The sequence below is a fragment of the Chrysemys picta genome, chromosome 2 (genome assembly GCF_011386835.1).
Source record: "Chrysemys picta bellii isolate R12L10 chromosome 2, ASM1138683v2, whole genome shotgun sequence".
NCBI classification, from domain to species: Eukaryota; Metazoa; Chordata; order Testudines; family Emydidae; genus Chrysemys; species Chrysemys picta.
Window position 1 is genome coordinate 79405654 of NC_088792.1, and position 21478 is coordinate 79427131.

At 44.8% G+C, this 21478-nt stretch overlaps 1 protein-coding gene across 3 annotated transcripts in view; it reads right to left on the reverse strand.

Moving 5' to 3' along the window:
- SNRK (SNF related kinase) overlaps window positions 1-21478 on the reverse strand; it is an 85780-nt gene that overhangs the window by 13873 nt on the left and 50429 nt on the right. For 2 of the 3 annotated variants that reach the window (XM_008171581.4, XM_042840603.2), the window contains exons 4-5: window positions 12346-12487; window positions 8246-8458 (exon numbers count right to left, since the gene is read on the reverse strand). In XM_008171581.4, coding sequence (XP_008169803.2) covers window positions 8246-8458; window positions 12346-12487 — 355 coding nt within the window. The remainder of the gene's footprint in view (window positions 1-8245; window positions 8459-12345; window positions 12488-21478) is intronic. The other variant, XM_042840604.2, reaches the window with a different exon arrangement.

Genomic DNA, 21478 nt, shown 5'->3' on the forward strand with positions numbered 1-21478 from the left:
AATGGACATGGGCAACACATCTCGAACAACAGTGACGAGAGGCAGGTAACTGTTTTTTTTTCAAGGGCTTGCTCATGTCAGTTCCAAGCAGGTGACTCCCAAGCTTTAACTAGGAGACGGGGTTGGAGTTTATGGGACCGCTGATTATAGCACCACTCCGCTGAAAGCTGCATCATCTCTGGCCTACTATGTAATGGCGTAGTGCGATGTAAAGGTGTGACTCATCGCTACCCTGCAGATGTCCTGGATAGGAACTTGAGCCAGGAACACCGCTGAGTATGCCTGCGCCCTTATGGCATGTGCTGTCAGCACGGGGGCAGGTATCTTTGCCAAGTCATAGCACACAGTAGGTGTGCATGCTCGCCACGTGCACCGGTGCCGGAAGTTTTTCCCTTAGCAGTACCTGTACTGGGGGAGCACCACAGCGACCTCTGGAGTGGCGCCTGTATATCGCGCTATAAGGAGAGCTACGGGCTCCCCCCACCCTCAGTTCCTTCTTGCCGGACAACTCTGACAGACGGGAAGGAGGACAGGGTGTGGAATAGACAGGAGCAACACATCTCGAAGAACGCCAGTTATGGAACAGGTAACTGTCCTTTCTTCTTCGAGTGATTGCTCCTGTGTATTCCACAGTAGGTGATTCCAAGCAATATCTGTTGGAGGTGGGTAGGAGTTCACGATGGTTCGGGACAAAGTACCACCCTGCTGAACCCGGCGTCATCCCTAGACTGGGAGACCATCACGTAATGCGAAGTGAATGTGTGAACTGAGGCCCACGTGGCCGCCCTACAAATGTCCTGGATGGGGACATGGGTGACGTAGGCAGCTGATGAGGCCTGAGCCCTCGTATAGTGTGCCCTTACAATTGGTGGCGGGGGAATCCCTGCCAAAACATAACACGTGCATATGCACGAGGTGATCCAGCGGGAAAGCCGCTGGGTAGAGATGGGTTGCCCCTTAGCTCGGCCGAGGCAATAAAGGGTTGAGAGGATTTCCAGAACGGTTTAGTCCAGATAAAAAGCCAACGCCCTACGCACATCGAGCGTGTGGAGGCGGCGTTCCACGTTAGACAGAGCACCGGGAGGAAGATGCTCTGCTCCATATGGAAGGCGGAGACCACCTTCGGGAGGAACGTCGGATGTGGGCGGAGCTGGACTTTATCCCTATGGAAAACCGTATAGAGGGGTTCTGAGGTTAAGGCCCTGAGCTCCGAGACACATCGGGCCGACATGATCGCCACTAGGAAGGCCACCTTCCACGAGAGGTACGACCAGGAACACGTGGCCAGGGGTTCAAAGGGGGGTCCCGTGAGACGGGACAAGACCAGGTTGAGGTCCCATTGCGGCACGGGGGGCCTAGCATACGGGAACAAACGGTCAAGGCCCTTCAGGAAATGGGAGATCATCGAGTGGAAGAAGACCAAGTGGTCTTGCACCGGCGGGTGAAAGGCTGATATGGCCGTCAGGTGCACCCTGACTGAGGAAGGTGCCAGTCCCTGGATCCTAAGGGATAAGAGGTAGTCCAGGATAAACTGGAGAGGTGCGGCGGAAGGGGACACTCCACACTCACTCGCCCACCTGGCGAACCTGGACCACTTCGCCATGTACGTCCGATGCGTGGACGGCTTCCTGCTTTCCAGGAGGACTCGTCTTACCTGCTCCGAACACCGATTCTCCTCAATCAGCCACGGAGCAGCCACGCTGTCAGGTGAAGCGCGGCCAGACTGGGATGGAGGAGGCGCCCCTCCCGCCCCCTGTCCTGGGAGAGGAGGTCCGGGCGGAGTGGCAGCGCCCTCGGGAGGGCCACTAGGAGGCATAAGAGGGGCCCGTACCAGTGCTGGCGGGCCCACGCTGGGGCTATGAGAATTTCCCTCGCCTTGTCCGCTTTCACCTTCTGAAGGACCTTGGCGATGAGTGAGAACGGGGGAAAGGCATAGAGAAGCTGGCCCAACCAGCTCAGGAGGAACGCATCGGAGATCGCGCCTTCCCCTCCCCCTCCCCTGGAGCAGAACCGGGAGCAACGCCGGTTCTGACGGGTTGCAAATAGGTTGATCTGGGGAGCTCCCCACTCTTGGAAGAGCCGGTGAGCGACCTCCTAGTGGAACGACCACTTGTACTAGGGGGAGAAGACCCTGCTGAGGCGGTCCGCTTGCGTATTGCGGACTCCCGGGAGGTGAGCCGCCCTCAGGGAGATATTGTGGGCTATACAGAACTCCCTTAGGTTCAGGGCTTCCCGGCAGAGGGCTAGGGAGCGAGTCCCGCCTGGCCTTTTGATGTAGTACGTGACAGCGGTGTTGTCCGTGAGGACTCTGACCACCTTGCCGCTGAGGTGCCTGAGGAACGCCACGCACGCCAATCAAACCACCCTGAGCTCCTTGACATTTATGTGAAGGGGCAAGTCCAGGGCCGACCACTTTTCCTGGGTTTGCATGTCCCCCGTGTGGGCTCCCCGGGCCAGGTCCGAAGCATCGGACATCAGGTCTATGGACAGGTTGGTCTCCCTGAAGGGAACCCCTTGCAACATATTGATCGGGCAGGACCACCACAGGAGGGAAGCGAGTATCAGGGACGGGACCGTGAGAACCTTGTCCAGACCGTCCCGAGCTTGGGAGAACTGGGAGGCCAGCCATAATTGGAGGGGCCTCATACGGAGCCTGGCATTGCAGACCACGTAAGTGCACACCGCCATGTGTCCCAGACTCTGAAGACACGCCTTCGCCGTGGTCACCGGGAAGGCCGTGACCGAGGCGATGAGATCCCTTAGGGTCTCGAACCTGTCCAGGGGGAGAAAGGCTGTGGCCCTGGAGGAGTCCAGCAGGGCCCTAATGAACCCTATGTGCTGAACGGGCACTAATGTCAATTTAGTTTCGTTCAGGACCAGGCCTAGATTGGCGTATGTCAAGAGGAGCAGCTCTACATTGGACTCCACTTCGAAACGGGACTCCCCCTTGAGGAGCCAGTCATCCAGGTAAGGGAAGATTTGTATGCCCTCCCGCCTGAGGTAGGCCGCCACCACAGACATACATTTCGTGAAAACCCTGGGAGCCGTGGATAGGCCAAAGGGGAGGACCGTGAATTGGTAGTGGTCCATCCCCACCACGAATCGGAGAAAACGTCTGTATCCCTTAAAAATATGGACATAAAAGTATGCGTCCTGGAGATCTAGGGCCGCATACCAGTCCCCCGGGTCCAGGGAGGGGATACTAGAGGCCCGGGACACCATGCGGAACTTGGAACGGGTTAGAAACCTGTTCAGGTCGCACAGGTCCAGAATAGGCCTGAGACTCCTTTTCACCTTTGAGATCAGGAAGTACCGGGAGTAGAACCCTTTGCCCTGGAACTGAACCGGTACCCTTTCCACCGCCCCTAGGTGGAGCAACCAGTCCACCTCCTGACGCAAGAGGAGGACACGTTCCAGGTCCCCCGGGGCCATCGTGGATGGCGGGTGATTTGGCGGGGGTGAGGTGAACTGCAACATGTAGCCCTGGGAGATAGTACTGAGGACCCATTGGTCCAAAATTATGCGGGACCACGCCCTGAGGAAGGCAAACAATCAGCTGCAGAACACAAACTTGATTAATCGGGGGGTCTCCCTGGCAACAGGCCCAGTGCCCCCCTGCAGGTAGTCAAAACTGTCTCTTCCCCTGCCTCTTGCCATTAGAGGGACCAGGCTGCGGGGCAGAACCTTTTGTACAGGGGCTCATACCTGCTCCTCGCAGGCTGAGCCGCAGGAAGCGACTTGTCCTTGTCCTTAGCCGGAGGGACATAGAGGCCCAAGGTCTGCAAGGTGGTGCGGGAATCTTTCATCCCATGCAGCCTGACATCCGTCTGGTCCACAAAGAGCGCCTTGCCATCGAACGGGAGGTCCTGCATCAGTGATTGTGCCTCCGTCGACAGCCCGGACAACAAGAGCCATGACGCCCTGCGCATGGTGATCGCAGAAGCCATCGAGCGGGCCGCCGCATCGGACGCCGCTTGCAGGGCCGCTTTTGCCAGTGACGACCCCTCTTCCACCAGGGCCTTGAAGTCCTTCCTGTCCTAGTCCGGGAGGAGGGGCTCAAATTTAGGCAGGGACTCTCACAGGTTGAAGTCGTACCTGTTCAGTAAGGCCTGGTGGTTGGCTACGCAAAGCTGGAAGCTAGCCGACAAATAAAATTTTCTGCCAAAGGAGTCCAGTCTCCTGGTGTCTTTGTTTTTTGGGGTGGGCGCGGGCTGGCCCTGACACTCTCTGTGGTTTACCGATTCCACAACGAGCGAGTTCGGTGCCGGGTGTGAATACAGGTATTCATGGTCCTTCGCCGGCACAAAGTATTTCCTATCGGCCTTTTTCGAGATTGGGGCCAAGGAGGCGGGAGTTTGCCAAAAGGAGTTTAAAATGTTGGCAATACTCTGGTGCAGAGGCAGGGCCACGCGGCCCGGTGTCGAGGGAGACAGGACATTAAAGAGGGAATCAGACGGACCCTCCATTTCCTCGGTCTGCAGCTGGAGCTTGGAAGCCACCCGCTTTAGCAGGTCCTGGTGCGCCTTGAAGTCCTCCTGCGGGACCGATGGCGGAGGTACCGCTATGGTGTCGTCCGGTATCGGGGAGAGGGCCCGTACGGAGCTGGGCGCCTCGGTCGGTGCCAGGGCATCGATACCGAGGTCAGAGTCCTGGCACAGGTTCGCCGACTCGTGACCCGCCGACTTGTCTTGTGGGCGGCCAGAGGAGGCCAATGGAGCCCGGGACGCTCCGGCGACCAAATGGGCCTCTGCTTGGGCTGGCACCGATAGCCACGGTGCCCACTGGCACCACTGTCCTTGCCACGGAGTCCCTTGCCATTGGTTCGGCTGAGCACAGGATGGCAATATGTGCCCCGGCGGAACGGCGCGTGCTGAGGGTGGATGGACGTTTGCTGAGGCCGAGGTCGCCGAAAAACGCTTGGTGCCGCAGGAGCGGTAGGAGCAGCGTCTGTGGCGTCGTCTCCCTTGGGACCAGGATCTTGACGACTATGAACAGGACCCACACGACGAACTGCTTCGGTACGCGTGATGGCGACGCAACGCTCGGTGCCCTGATGCCGAGGTACCCCGAGGGGAGCCTCTGGCATGGCGCCTAGACGAGCGGGAGCTGGAATGGGAGCGGCGACGTCTGTCCTGTCGAGAGCGGCTCTGGTACCCAAGTCTAGCAGGTGAGCGTTCCCGGTGTGCCTCTCGGTGCCTCCGCTCGCTGGCAGGCAGTGTGCGGGGTCCCCGCGACTCCTGTCCCGATGGCGGCCCGGACGATCTGGCCGGCGTCAAGGGTGGCCGGGAGCTGTCGGAGGAGCAGCCGCTGCACGTCAAGCAGTGCGGGGAGCGATCTTCGGAGCTGGAACTGTGGCTGCTCAGAGAGGTCTGGTGGGCACCCAAAGGGGGCTTGCCTCGCGACCTAGAGCCTGTGTTCGATTGCGAGCTCAGGATGGGCAGGGACATAATGTCCTTTGCAGCCTGCATCGCCTCCTGCATCGACGGCATCCGTACCGGTGGGGATGCCTGGATCGACGGTACCGGGCTGCTCCGCTCCACACGAGTCGGAGCCTTAGAGCCCGGGGGGGGATCGAGGGCTGCCCAGCGCGGGACCAGCCTCCCTCTTGTCCTTATCGCGGCGGCGTTGCGACGCCAAGCTCTTCCCTTGCTTTTTGGCAGGAGAGTAGCGCCGACTGGTCGAAGGGGCCTTGCTACGTACCGACGACGCAGCGGCCGGTGCCGAGTCCAAGCTACGCACCGGAGTCAGCGCCGACTCCATCAGGAGAGCTCGAAGTCTGAAGTCTCTCTCTTCTTGGTTCTTGGCTTGAACGACCTGCAGATCTTGCAACGGTTGCTGAGGTGAGTCTCACCCAGGCAGCGGAGACCCTCAGCTTGAGGGTCGCTCCTGGGCATAGAACGGCGACAGAAGTCGTACGACTTGAAGCCTGGGGCATGGGGCATGCCCTGAGCCCGCTCTATCTACTGAACAATCTATAACGGTACCACTAAGGTCAAGAAGAAGGGCTGCAGCAGAGCTGGAGCACAAAAGTTCCAACTACCTTCACTGGCGGCAAGAAGGAACTAAGGGTGGGGGGAGCCCATAGCTCCCCTTATAGCACAATATACAGGTGCCACTCCAGGGGTCACTGCAGTGCTCCCCCAGTACAGGTACTGCTAAGGGAAAAACTTCCGGCACCGGTGCACGTGGCAAGCACGCACACCTGCTGTGGAATACACAGGAGCAATCACTCGAAGAAGAATGTCCTGGTTTGCGTGGAATTGTGAAACTACCTTCGGGAGGAAGGCCGGGTGTGGTCGTAACTGCATCTTGTTTTTATAGAACACCACGTATGGGGGCTCCGAGTTAAGGCCTTAAGCTCAGACACTCTCCAGGCTGAAATTACAGCTACCAAGAACGCTACTTTCCAGGAGAGGTAGAGGAGGGAGCATGTTGACAAGGGCTCAAAAGGAGGTCCCATCAGTCTAGATAGCACAAGGTTGAGATCCCATGGAGGAGCTGGTTGTTTTACTTGAGGGTACAGTCTATCTAATCCCTTGAGGAAGCGGCCCACCATGGGGTTTGCGAAAACCAACCGACTGGCCGCACTGGGGTGGAAAGCTGAGATAGAGGCCAGCTGCACTTTTATTGATGATATTGACAGATCTTGCTGGTTTAGATGCAACAAAAAGTCTAGGATAAAGGGAATTGATGCCTGTAAGGATGGAGTGTGCTTTGGTAATGCCCAAATGGAGAATCTTTTCCACTTGGCCAGATAGGTGGCCCTTGTGGATGGCTTCCTGCTGTTAAGGAGGACCTCTCTAAGAGGGTCTGAGAGCATGTAAGCTCCGAGGGGTTCAGCCATGGAGTTTCCATGCCATGAGATGGAGCAACTACAGATTGGGATGCTGGAGGCAGTCATGGTCCTGGGTGATCAAATCCAGGACCAGGGGAAGAATTATTGGCGTGTCCACTGACGGGTCTAGAAGCATGGTAAACCAGTGTTGGTGAGGCCGCGCTGGTGCTATTAACATCATTGACGCTCTCTCCCTTCTGATTTTCAGCAGTACCTTGTGTACAAGTGGGAAGAGCGGGAAAGCATATAGTAGGTGGTCCTTCCAAGGAAGGAAAAAAGCATCTGCAAGTGAGCCCAGGCTGTGATTCAGGAAGGAGCAAAAATGGTGACACTTCCTGTTGTACTTCGTTACAAGCAAATCTATTTGGGGGAACCCCCACCATTGGAAGATGTTGATAACATCCCGGCAGAGGTACCACTCGTGATTGTGAAATGACCTGCTGAGATGATTGGCCAGCTCATTCTGGGAACCTGGAAGGTATGATGCCTCTAGATGTATCGAATGGGTAATGCAAAAGTCCCACAGCTTGAGGACTTCCTGGCACAGGGGAGAGGAGCGAGAACCACCCTGTCTGTTTATATAGAATGTCGCTGATGATGTGTTGTCGGTCAATACCCCTAAACATCTGCCCTCCAGATGAGCCTGGAACGTCTGGCAAGCAAGGTGGACCACTCTTATCTCCCTGACGTTGATTTGCAATGGAAGTTCTGCCTGGGACCAGAGGCCTTGAGTCTGCCTAAGTGTGCCCCTCTCCCGCCCCCCTCCCCTTGGCAAAAAAAACCCTAACTAATACTAAGTTTTTAACTATACAGAAACACTAGAAACAGTCCACTAGGGGATCACTTGCCGTAGCAAGAGAAGAGCTGCTCCAACAACCGTCACTGGCGGTAAGAAGGAGCTGAAGAGGCGGCGGGTCGGCAGGGACCTATGTACACTGCCATGAAGATGCAACTCCAGGGGGCTCCACAGCTGACCCGACGGGTACCGCTAGCGAAAATCCTTCTGACGACTGTGCACATTGTGCGCACTCACCTACTTGGAATTGACATGAGAAAGCACTCTAAGAGGAACCCAATTTAACTGGCCCTCATGGTGAATTTGACACTTTTTATTTGTAAACTGAATGGATTTGATAAGGAGTAAGTGAGACATTAAAAACAGAATCCTGCAATACTGTCTTTGCAAAATTATTTTTCAGAGTAGAACTGCACTTAAAATTAGTTCATCAAATTAAATCTACATTACTTCGAATAAAGAACTCTATCACAGGTTCAATGTGAGGCTTTGTCTCAGCATTTAGAAAGAAGCAGAAAGTCATTTTTCTGTGATTGCATTCAATTTTGTAGTAATTCTCAAGTTAAATATAATGTTAAAAGTGTCAAACTGCATGTAGAAAATTGGTAACTTACTCTACTATTGTATCTCGATCTGCTATATCACCAAGGACCATGCGTTGTATTATACCATTGTGTTCTTCCTCAGAAAGATTTTTGTATGAAACCAGAGGAATATTGTACTTTGTTGCAGGGGATGGGTCAACTCCTTGGAGCCATGGATGATTTTCAATCTCTTCCAAAGATGCTCTTCGCTTTGGGTCTCTCTGCAACATCCGTGTAATTAGACTACGAACAAAAAATAAATCTATAAACAAAACGTACTAATATGTTCAGAAAGTAGTCATCACAACAGCAACACTAGGAAGAGGACTGTTTTCCTGTTGTTACTATCAGCTCATATTAGCCTCTTTTCAGACCTTCCAGTAAAAATAATGCAAGTACAGTGTGACTGGAAACTGAATCTGCAGTCACAAAAGTATTCTAAATGACAATGCAAAATTGAAATGAATAAAACAACTGAATCATAAAAACTGCAGACATCGTAAACTCCACCATTTCCATTTGATTTACTTGAGCTCTTTCACCTCTACACTCTGACTTTCATTTTCTGTTGGTTGGCACAGTACTTTTCACAGTCATGCCCCAAACTAGGTAGCCTTACGGTGCTACTCCATTATAAATGTTTAATGTTATTAATACATTTTTTTGCTATTGTCATAAAGAGTAAGGAATTACAACGTATGTAAGAAAGACAAGGTGGGAAAGGTAATATCCTGTATTGGGCCAACTTCTCTTGGTGAAAGAGACAAGCTTTTGAGCTTACACAGAGCTCTTCTTCAGATCTGGGAAAGGTACTCAGTGTCACAACTAAGTACAAGAGTGGAAGAGATAAGGAGTTAACACATGTTGCAAGAGACCTTTCAAGGTGAAATGGGTAATTAATAACTCTACAAGTTCACCCACAAGTGATTGGGCGTTTTTATCTTTATCATTTTTCTGTGTAAGTTCACTTGAGAGCATAGTGGCTGCCTCATGTCACCCACAGACCAGGACATACCAATTCTAAGTGGCACCAGCCCCTCATAACAACACATGCAAAACTTGCAGACATAGCCCCACTGCTACAATGATCAATACCCCCACAACAAACCTTTCAAGATCCATGGGTCCTATATGTGTTTATCACACCATGTGGTGCACCTCGAGTGCACTAAATGCCCCAATAACAACTGTGTGGATGAAACAAGACAATCACTATGCTCTCAAATGAACTTCTCCTTTTCACCAACAGAAATTGGTCCAATAAAAGATACTACCTCACCCATCATGATGTCTCTAATATCCTGGGATCAACACAGCTACAACAACACTGCAAACAAAGAAAAGTGTGTTTTATTTTAAAGTAGGAACCAGGCCCTAGGTTCTTAAGTATCAGCAAGAGGAAGGAGAGCTGCCCCACCTGTAGAGAGAAAGAGCTGAGGACTCCGCAATGATATGCTTTTTCTTTGTGGGTAGATGCTAAATCAAGTGATATGTCTCCAACTGCTGGCAGGCAGAAGTGTAACCCAAGCACAAACTGTCACAGAATGCATAGAGAATGGATATTGCATGACTAGCACATGTCTACTTGCCTAATGTATGCAGAACTTCAGTTTATGCCATGGCAAATTACAGCATTTGCCCCAAATTACCTGCTTTGCACAGGACATAGTGGTGGAGGATGTTTAGTGTTGATGCTCCATTGGAACTTTAGCACTTCACAATGTAGCAGAAAAGGTAAGGGGCACAGCTATGAAGGAATGCTTGAACTCATGTACCAAGCATGCTAGGTAGGACAACAAAGGTTAATCTAACTACATGTTATAATGCAATGTATACCACAAGTTTGGTTTTTTAAAATATGGGAATCATGATATGAGTAGAGAAAGGAGTTACAAAGGCAAGAGGAAGTCCTATATTGCCTACACTGTTGACTCCTAAAAACTGCCATGAAAAAGTAGGGATATATACTGAATATCATTAGTCTCTTTTTCTCTTGTAATTTTTAAATTTCAAAGAGGACAGCTTTCTTCTCCTTTGCCAGTATGGTCTCTTTCTCCAAAAGATGTGTTATGCATAGATAGTAGGTTCACAAAGTTTTCACTCTACCTACTATTACAGGTACAAAGGAGTGCTGAGCTTATTCATCAATTTTGCTGTGCTTTCTGATTCATTACAAACATCCAAAGATGCTTTCACCCAAAGGAGGACCATTTCTATATATTACTTACTGAGGTTCTTAAAGTCTCTTCCCCAAGAAAAATGGGCAGAAGTGGTGAAAAAAAATCACAATCTTTACTGCACATTTAGAATTGAAACCCACCCATGCAGGATCCGGTATTTCCTGATACAGATTATTGACCAGAGGCTAGTAAATATGGCCTACCAAATCCTATCTTTTGGGGGAAGAAAAAGACAGGGGAGAGGGAGAGACTGGTGCACAGAATGATCGGACCTACCAATTCTGGTTTTGGCAGTGACAATTTCATTCAATACATTCATTGGAAGGGTGGAAAAATAGTTATTGGTTTATGGGGTCTCAAAGGATTTCTTCTAATAGTGCTCAGCTGATTAATTCTTTCTTGTATACCTTTCCTGGATTGTTAACTATTATACTTCTAAACCATGTGAAAACAACAGCTTTTCTGCATTGCTGATTATGCTAAGTCACTGGAATCAGCAGAGCCAAATTCAATACTGAGAGCTAGAGCACACAAAAAATAACTATTGCTCACCTATGACACTGAGTGCAGCACTACAAAAATGCACTAGACTACACATGTCATATATGAACACAGGTATGGCTATTACAGCCAGCACCAGAAAGTGGAAGACATTCCATGAAAAAGATCAGGCTCTGCTTGAACTCCAGTGTTTGGCATAGGAGGAAATCTTATACAGGCACTAGGACAATGGTCCCCAAAGTGGAGGACAGAGCAGGGCCCAGGCCCGTCCCCACAGGGGTGGACAGGGAGCACCACCCAGCCTTGCTCTGCCCCAGCTCCCAGCCCCCACTCTCACGCTGTGACTCTGCTCCTGGCCTGGAGGGGTGCAAACACATTACATTACTGGTAAGGGGAGACACTAAAGCAAAAGTTTGGGCACCCCTGCACTAGGATATTCAAGGCGTATGGAGTGGTAAAATATTCTGTCATTTACTGAGGACTCTAGCTATGCTTAAAGAAAGAGTCTAACTCAGAAAGAGGGAATCTCACATCATAGGGATCTACATTTAGGGGCTGAAGCCTCCATGCATCAACCTGACTTCAATATATGGGGAATACCGAACAATTCAAAATCGTCGAAGAGCTGCAGTGAACATTCCAGAATAAACATTTCAAAACGAGTCATGATTCCTAAGTGGCATGTGCTATTTGCATAGATTTTTTTCCTTGACGCCTGGTATGTTGATTTTGGGATTGCAATTTTAGGACTAGTCTACACGGCAGCGCTTTAACGTGGCTTGTGTAGTCACGGCAGAGCGCTGGGAGAGAGCTCTTCTAGCGCTCTAAAAAAAAAAAAAAAAAACTACCTCCACGAGGGGTGTAGCTACCAGCGCTGGTGCACTGTTTATACTGGCGTTTTACAGCGCTGAAACTTGCTGCGCTCAGGGGGGTGTTTTTTCACACCCCTGAGCCAGAAAGTTGCAGCACTGTAAATTGCCAGTGTAGACAAGCCCTTAGGAGGAGACAAACAAAAGCCTGATGCTGTCTTCTTAAGCATAACAACTAGTGACAATATCCAACTATTCAGACAAATAATGGTTTAATTTACCACCGCCCCAACACAAAAATCTGAGACAACTTTGTGTAATATAAATGTGTGGAGAGTCTCAGGCTCAAAACATTTCAAAGGAACAAATTCAATCAACTTTGATAAAGACTGAAAGAGGCAACAAGATTAAAGACGTTGTAGTAATACTGCGCAAGAAGCTACTTAATCGGTGCTAACACAAGAATTAACAAGTTAAGGAAACTGCTGGTAACATAGCAGGGAATTTTAGCATTGGAAGCTCTGTAAAAATAATATCAATAAAAACTTCCTGGCACCCTGAGAAACCAGATTCTAGATAATGTGTTGGTAGTATACAATATTTCAATGAATGCTACCAAATTACTTAATATTTTACTTACTCTTTACATTCTTTGGACACATGCGATGGCACTGTGTATTTGCAGTCCATGATCATAGTCAGTGTTTCACTGTCATTTGCTTCTTGGAATGGTGGTTGTCCACATACCAACATGAATAGGATAACACCCAGGCTCCATATATCTGTAAATTATAATACATGTTTTAGACTTATTGCTAGAGACCGAAAAAATACTGCCAATGTAAAGTGTTTGCTAAATTTCCATTAAGGTTTCTAACTAATTTAAACGTTATCATCAGACTGTCTTTATAGGCATTAATGGTGGAATTTACAATTCCTTTGTAAGAAAGTATAAAATACAGTAAGCTTTACATTTTATTGACAGCTTCAGGTTTTTGGATGGAAGGACCAAAATTAATGATTTAAAGCCATGCAGGAAAATATGGGAGTGCATTACAATCTTAAATACATATCTATTTCCTGACACTTCCGTTTTTGCTGCATTTAATACTGAATTTCAAAAAAAGTTAATTTTTTTTACATTGTTAAAGCTTTATGATTGCTCATGATTACAATTAATCTTCTGAATTTGTTAACAGAATCCCATCTCATTTTGTGGCAAATGTTTATTCAAAGTCAGAGAATATTTTGCCCATTCAAAACTAGAGAATTTATAGACTACCTTATAACTGGGTACAGATTACTGAAAACCAGGTTTGTAGCTACTGTATCTGTCCCGTCCGGAGGACTAGAATAAACAATTTTCAATATTTACATGTTACTGGATGAAGTACTGGAACAACCTTCATTTTTAAGATTTTGAGGATAATGCATTAGTTTTTTTATTTTACTGGTAAATCCCAAATTACATTTCTCTATTCATTTTATTATAAATATTTTAATCCAGTTCACTACCTGTAATTGGTATTATCTTCCCCTTTAAGCAGTTGGGTTTAAATGTTTCTAAATTATTTAGGAACAGTCAAACATTTAATGCAGTTAACATATGGATTTCTAGTAAACACCTTCCAGTTACATCTTGTAGGAAAAAAACTATTAATTTTCTTATTTCCTGGTAAGGTGACATACACCAAAAGATTAAGAGTAATCACAGTAGTACATCTGAGCATTATGTCACTTTTTTCTACAACATGCAAATGCTTCAATCCATTGAGTGAATTTTAAAAAGTTAACTCTCAGAAGGAAGCACTACTAAGAAACTTCACAAGACAAACGATAGTCAGCAAAGAGATCTGAAGTGTTACAGATAATAGGAGATATGTATAGTATTGGCTAACAGATTATACATAGGAGTGAAGGGAATACTCTAAGGGCTTGTCTTCACTACCCGCCTGGATCGGCGGGTAGAAATCGATCTCTCGGGGATCAAATTATTGCGTCTCGTTGGGACGCGACAATCTATCCCCAAATCGATGCGCGTACTCCACCAGCGCAGGTAGGAGTAAGCGCCGTCGACGGGCTAGCCGCGGCGGTCGATTTGCCGCCGTCCTCACAGCGGGGTAAGTCAGCTCGGATACGTCGAATTCAGCTACGCTATTCGCGTAGCTGAATTTGCGTATCTTAAATCAATCCCTCCCCCCCCACCCCCCTGTAGTGTAGACCTAGCCTACAATTTCAAAAAAAAAAAAAAAAAAAAAAAAAAAAAAAAAAAAAAAGCTCCATTTTCTGTGGCTTAGTCAGGGCACGACTATACTATAAACAAATGAAAAAAAGACACACTGTAGCAGTGACTCTGAGCCCGGATCAACTGACACAGGGTCATGCTATGGGATTAAAAGCAGCAGTGTAGACATTCCCAGTCAGGCCTAGGCTCGGAGACCCTCCCGCCTCACTGGATTTCAGAGCCCGGGCTCCTGCCCAAGCAAAAACATCTATACAACTATTTTTTGCCCCATAGCATTACCAGGGTGGATAAAAATCAATGATTTAAAAAAATAATAAAATAAATGGATTTTTTTTATTTAAATTGGATTTTTTTGATAAAATGCTTTTTGAGGAAAAACCTATCTAAAGGTAGTTTTAATTAAGATACATTACAGCTCAAAGATATCTCATCATGGAAATAGGGATTATAAATTCTAATTCTATAGTATGAGAGAATATATTCATGTAATGTTTAAGAAAAGTTTTGTAAATGAGTTCCAATAGTTCATGGATTAGGGACCCAATTTTATGGGGTTCTAGGGGCTTCTGTATAGCTTATTTAGGTTAATCTTTCTATCTACCCAATGGGACTCGGTGCTCAGTCTAGAAAATACCATCAGAGATGCTTAGTTTTGTAGTTCTCAAACTGTGGATTTGTGTCTCCAGAGATAACATGCTCGTTAACAGCAAAAATGTTTTAAAATAAATATATAGAGGTGAGAAATAACAGACCTCAACGGTACTGTCCCTCTGCAAATTTGTGTAAACAGAGTCAATCCCTTACCTCCTGCTAAAAGTGGATAGTTTCAAAAAGTTCAATGAATAGAAGGTTGTTGGGGGCAGAATAGATCTGGACAAGGAGAAGAAGTCTGGAGATAAATGTGAGAAGGGAGGGACAGGCAGTAGAAACAAAAGTGAAACTGTTTGAGCAGCACATTCCAGAAGTCTTCAGGTCTTTCTGAGTGTAGCCTTCACTAATTTGAGATCTACCATACCATTCTCTCACTAGACTAGAAAACATATAATGGCAGCGGGCCATAAAAGAGATTCAGTTAGGGAATATTTTAAATGAAGTTCCTCTACCTGTGGGTAAGACAGGCACGTGTGCAAAATGCAAAAAGTGCAACAAAGAAATGCAAGGCCAGGCTGCCCGAATGAAACAACATTATGAGAAGTGTTCCTTCTCAGGAAGAAGCTGCATTGAAGATGATGAAAGAAACATGTCTGAACATGCAGGATCTTCAGGTTGGTAAACTTTTTTATTTCATACTTCTTTTTTAAGGACTGCCTCTGTTCCTTCTGGACTATTCTTGAATTCTTATGTTTGAGCAAAAAATATAGTTGTTACTCTATGGTACTATCATTTTGGATGCAGTTGTGATAAAAAAAATAAATAGCTGGAATAGGCAGATCTTCGTTTTACAATTTCACCTTTAAAGTAGTACTGAGTGTCAGCGAATGCAATCAGTAATACTAAATGAGCAATATGGTAATAATAATTAAATAAAGGCATTGACTTATTTTGTTTAGGAGAATCCATCCTCAACATACAGGATTCTGAAGACTATCCACCTTCAAGATCACCATAATTTTCTATAGTTTCAGAGTTATCTGCCAAGGATAGTGTTTCAGTCACATCATGCATGTCACATAGCCACAGTATATCACCTGTAGCAAAAAGAAGAAAAAAAATCTCCATCATCCAGAAACAACCATAGATAAGTTTGTGATAGGAACCAGCAGATTACAAAAAGGTAATTGATGAAAAAATTGCCCAGTTTGTTTATGCAACAAACTCTCCTTTCCATATGATTGAGAACCCACACTTCATTAACATGATTCAGTCATTAAGACCAGGATACAGTCCATCCAACAGAGCAGATGTCGCAGGCAAATTGCTGGATAAAGTGTATGAAAGAGAAATTGAGCAGTGTGCAAAAGGTCTAGAGGGTGAAATTGTTAATCTGAGTCTTGATGGGTGGAGCAGTGTCCACAATGATCCTCTTGTATGTGCTTGTGTGACAACAGAAGGGAATGTCTTCCTTACAGAAACAATTGATACATCAGGAAATGTACACACAGCAGAATACTTACAAGAAGCAGCAGTAAAAGCTATAACAAACTGTGAAAAAAATTCAAACATCTAGTACGCAGCTTGATCACAGACAATGCTGCAAATGTATCTAAGATGAGACGAAATTTAGAAGAGAGTCCCAAGCTAATAACATACGGATGCAGTGCTCATTTGATGTACCTCCTAGCCAAAGACTTCAGTGTTCCAGAAATAAAGGCTAATGTTGTTGAAATTGCAAAATACTTCCATAACAATCACTTTGCAGCAGCTGCTCTGAAAAAAAGTGGGAAGAACCAAGCTAACTCTCCCACAAGACGTTCGATGGAACTCAGTAGTGGACTGTTTTGAGTACTGTATCAAGAACTGGCCTAATCTGATGACAGTTGGTGAACAAAATTGTGAAAAAACAGATGGCACTGTCACAGCCAAAGTTCTCAACATTGGGCTTAAGAGAAATGCTGAACACATGCTGAGTATCCTGAAGCCTATTTCTGTAGCCTTGAACAAAATGCAGGGAAATAGCTGTTTTATTGCTGACGCTGTTGAAATTTGGAAGGAACTGAGTGAGATCTTAAAAAGAGAAATATGCAATGACAGAGTTAAATTAAAAAAAACAAATGGGGCAAGCACTATCTCCAGCTCATTTTCTTGCAAATATTCTCAATACTTGGTACCAGGGTCAAACTTTAAGTGCTGAAGAAGAGGAGTTGGCTATGACATGGATATCCAGCAATCATCCCTCCATAATGCCAACTATAATAAACTTCAGAGCTAAGGGTGAACCATTCAAGAAATATGTTTGCTGATGATGTTTTAAAGAAAGTCACACCAGTGAACTGGCGGAAGTCACTTAAGCACTTGGATTCAGAGACTGTTGAAGTGATAATCTCACTTTTAACAGCAGGAGCTTCTTCTGCCGGTGTAGAAAGAATATTTTCTTCCTTTGGACTAATTCATTCCAAATTGAGAAATCGTTTGGGACCTGAAAAAGCAGGAAAGCTTGTTTTTCTTTTCCAGATTATGAACAAACAGGAAAATGAAGGTGAAGACGACCGAGTTAGCTGCAGAAGCCAATATTTTAAGTTTCTCATGTTGACCTGGCTGACCTAGTCCATTTAATTTTTTTTTAATTTCATTTAACTATTTTAGTTAACAATTTTAACAAAAACAAACCTGATTTTAAAAAACTTGAATGTTTAACTAAATTCAAAAATTCGTATGCTTGTTTTGTTAAAATATTATATGTTTGCTGATGAAGAAAAAAAATCCACAATATGTAACGTTGTTGTTTTAGTTAAATAAAACAATTTAAATGTCTGTCTGGTGATGTTCTTCTCCTAATACAGCATGGCAAGAAAATCCTCCAAATATTAACGATTAACCTGTTGAATTGGAGGTATTTATGAAGTTATTGGGAGGTGAACTATCTGCTTCAGTTACCTTTGTTAAATGAAATAACCAATCATTCATTTTCTGATATATCTGTAAAACTAATCTGAAAAGTTTTCAAAATAAATCACTTTAAAAACGTATAGTGTGTACCTTCTAAAAAGGAAACCTACATTTATCTGAGTTGTGAAGAATATGTATTAAGCTTATAACAACCAACAAGAATGCACTTTTATGTAGAAATCCATGATTAAATCGAGTCTTCCTGACTAGTGATTTAAATCATGATTGAAATCAATTTGAACATGACCCCAAGACAGTTGGCCCAGGCTCTGAAACTCCCTGCCATGGAGGGTCATGGGAAGGGGGAGGGTTGCAATATAGATGTCAGAGTAGTTAACATATTCAAAGAGACAACTGCATTTCACTTAACTGTGTGTAAATCATATACATTTATTCATTTTTAGAACAATTACTCATGCTGCTACTTATAAACTATTTATTCTTTATATAGTTTAGCTGAAAAAATAAATAGGAGCAATTCAGCCAAATTTTCTTTAGAATTCTAATTTATGATAAATATTAACCCAGAGAATCATTTGATTTGTGCTAATGATGGCTTGTGAGCTCTATGCTGCAGGCACTGAGCACTGTGGCCTCACTACAGCAATACATGTAAATTCAGTGGGACTATTCACACATTTATGTGCTTCAGTAATTTGCCAGAGTGGTACCAGAGTGCTGAGTACTTTGCAGGATCAACCCCTACAACATTAACTTTTCTAAAAGTTCTACAGGATAGGAGGTAATTTGTAGTGAATGCTTTCCTAGTGTAAGTCTAAACAAGTGATTCTCTTTCACTGTAAAGTTGACTTGCAAGAAATTAGAAGAGGACGTCATGGAGTATTCTTCTCCCCACACACAAATACAGATTGTAAGAGCCCATTTCTATTTATGCATAGAGTACGTTCAGTTCATGTGTTTCATTAACAGACAACTGCATCATTTTCATGAGACTTCAATGTACTACTAAAATGTTTTAATTAACCTACCTTGCCTAAAAATCTTGTTTAAACACACTATCTACGATTTTTCTGTATTTCTATATTCTAATTAGCATTTTAAGAGAGTTAAGCAAATAGTACATCTTCCTCCTTCCCACCCGAGTCCAGAGCTGGAGCTATCTTTAGAAATTTCATATTGTTATCTTCTTTGCATTTTGTCAGATTTGCAGTGAAAGTGTTCTTAAAACGAACAACATGTGCTGGGTCATCATCCGAGACTGCTATAACATGAAATATATGGCAGAATGCGGGTAAAACAGCAAGGGACATTCAATTCTCCCCCAAGGAGTTCAGTCATAAATTTAATTAACACATTATATTTTTAACGAATGTCATCAACATGGAAGCATATCCTCTGGAATGATGGCTGAAGCATAAAGAGGCATATGAATATTTAGCGCATCTGGCATGTAAATATCTTGCGACCCTATGTGAACAGTGCCATGTGAATGCCTGTTCTCACTTTCAGGTGACATTGTAATTAGGAAGTGGGCAGCATTATCTCCCGTAATGTAAACAAACTTGTTTGTCTTAGCACTTGGCTGAACAAGAAGTAGGACTGAGTGGACTTGTAGGCTCTAAAGTTTTACATTGTTTTGTTTTTTGAGTGCAGTAACGCAACAAAAAAATCTACAATTGTAAGTTGCACTTTCATGATAAAGAGATTGCACTAAAGTACTTGTATGAGGTGAATTGAAAAATACTATTTCTTTTGTTTCTCATTTTTACAATGCAAATATTTGTAATAAAAATAATATAAATTGAGCACTGTACACTTTGTATTCTGTGTTGTAACTGAAATAGATATATTTGAAAATGAAGAAAAACATCCAAAAATAGTTAATAAATTTCAATCGGTATTCTATTGTTTAACAGTGCGATTAATCACAATTTATTTTTTTGAGTTAATCACGTGAGTTAACTGCGATTAATCGACAGCCCTAATAAAAGCTGCTAGTAATTAAGTTGGAAAAGGTTGGTTTTTAATACCATCACATGAAAAAAACAAGACAAATTCTTGATCAGAGTCAAACTTCAATGAAGTACAGAACTGCCCGCATAATATTTTTAGCATTACATACTTTTATGTTACTAAGGAAGCCATCATTTTCACATATGTACAAAACAAAGAACAGGTTTAACAAAGATCCAAAAACAGGGATTGAAGACTTTTTGCATTGCTTAGATACTTTAATACTTTCTCTGAACACGGTAGCTGCAATAATTCTGTGCTGTCAAAGTTCAGAACTATAAACTATTCCCAACTTAATTAACAATGTTGTATTTTGAAATATTCCAGGCAAATGTGATATTATTTCCTCATAACAATCTGTACTTTTTTACTCTGAGTTTTGTAACATATTGTGTTCTAATGCAACCAGGAAATCACTGCGGGTAGAAACAACGATGCAGTTTTCACTCCCACCCCTTTTTCTATAAAACTGTGGTTGAAGACAGAACTTTAAGCTCATTGCTCGTCACATCAGAAGCTACAGGCAAAATGACTTAGCCAGGAGTCTCAGGGACACAAATGACTTGCCTGAATTGAACTTTAAGAGTTTTCTGAGAACTAGCAACAGTATCTAAGTGGAAATAATATATCGGAAAGGAAGCCTAAGCTTAACTCCTAAAAGGAAACAGACTATTAGAGAAGATATGAGACCACTGAAAAACTCTGCACACTCCCCTCCTTTAATGTTATAGAGAACTGAGTTTACTGACCAGCAAGGCCTTTTGTCTACAGCCTTTTGCAGAGAAAGTAATGCATCTATTGAGGGAGCAGACCTTTACAAAACTATGGCTTTAGAAGAATGCCTAAAATTTTTACTGGCCTACTGCAAGGACAAGAGGAATTGGAAGAATTGAGTTGTTACCAAAAATAAAAAAAATAAAAAATAAAATCCCTGGGGGGCATCCTTCCCACCCCAAGAGCCATGAGGTTGAAAGCGCCCCTCTAATGCAAGGACATTATTAGAAATCTCTCTTTATTAGGGTAATAGTCAGTCACTGAATGAATTGTGGGCTACATGGAGGGATGTAGAAGAAACGGTCAAAAAGTATGGACATCTGGCAAAATGGATTTCAATGCTTCCCTCTTAAGATGGCTAAACCTTCACCTAAGCACTCAACTAGTGACCATGCCACAGAGAGAATGAAAAGAAGTCGCAAGCTGACCCACCAACAAATCCAGAAGACCTTTTCAGTGTCCCATCTGTTTTCTTTTCCAGGAGTCTTAGAGAGTGGCATACTTTTCAAGAAAAAGATACCAATTAGTAGACTTTATAACCAAAAGTTTTGCCTACCAAGAAAAATGAGAGAAGGATAGACTAGTGATTAAGGCATGGACTGGGACTCAAGAAACCTGAACTCAATTTCCAGCTTAGCCATAGACTTTCTGTGTGGCTCTGGAAGTCAGTTAATCTACCCTATGCCTCAGTTCCCCACTTACAAAATGATCATTGAAAATAAAATCCATTAATGACTGTGAGGCACTCAAATACCATGGTAATGAGAGGCAATTAAGTACTTCAAGAGATAGAGGGAGCTTAGCAATATGGATGGGTAGTGCAAACTCTGATTCAGGTGCTGCCACAGGCATACTGATGACATTAGAGAAGTGATGAAGTGGGAGTGGACTGTCCAGTTCCAGTTACTTAACAAAAGGGAAGTTCCCCCTACATCAATGGCTGAGTTAGTCAATCTAATTCTAAGAATTTTGCTTTGGTGATAACTTTACGTAAGAAAGTCAAATGGTCTTACATGAATAGCTTAAAGAAATGTAGTTCTTTTAGACTTTGTCTACACTACGCACCTTTTAGCAACACAGCTGTGTCACTACAGCCATACCGCTTAAAGGCACGCGGTGTAGCTGCTGTTTGTCGGCAGGAGAGAGCTCTCCCGCCAACAAAAAATTTCCACCCCCACGACTGGCAGCAGCTTTGTCAACAGGAGAGTGCTTTGTCGTCCGGGGGGTGGGGGGT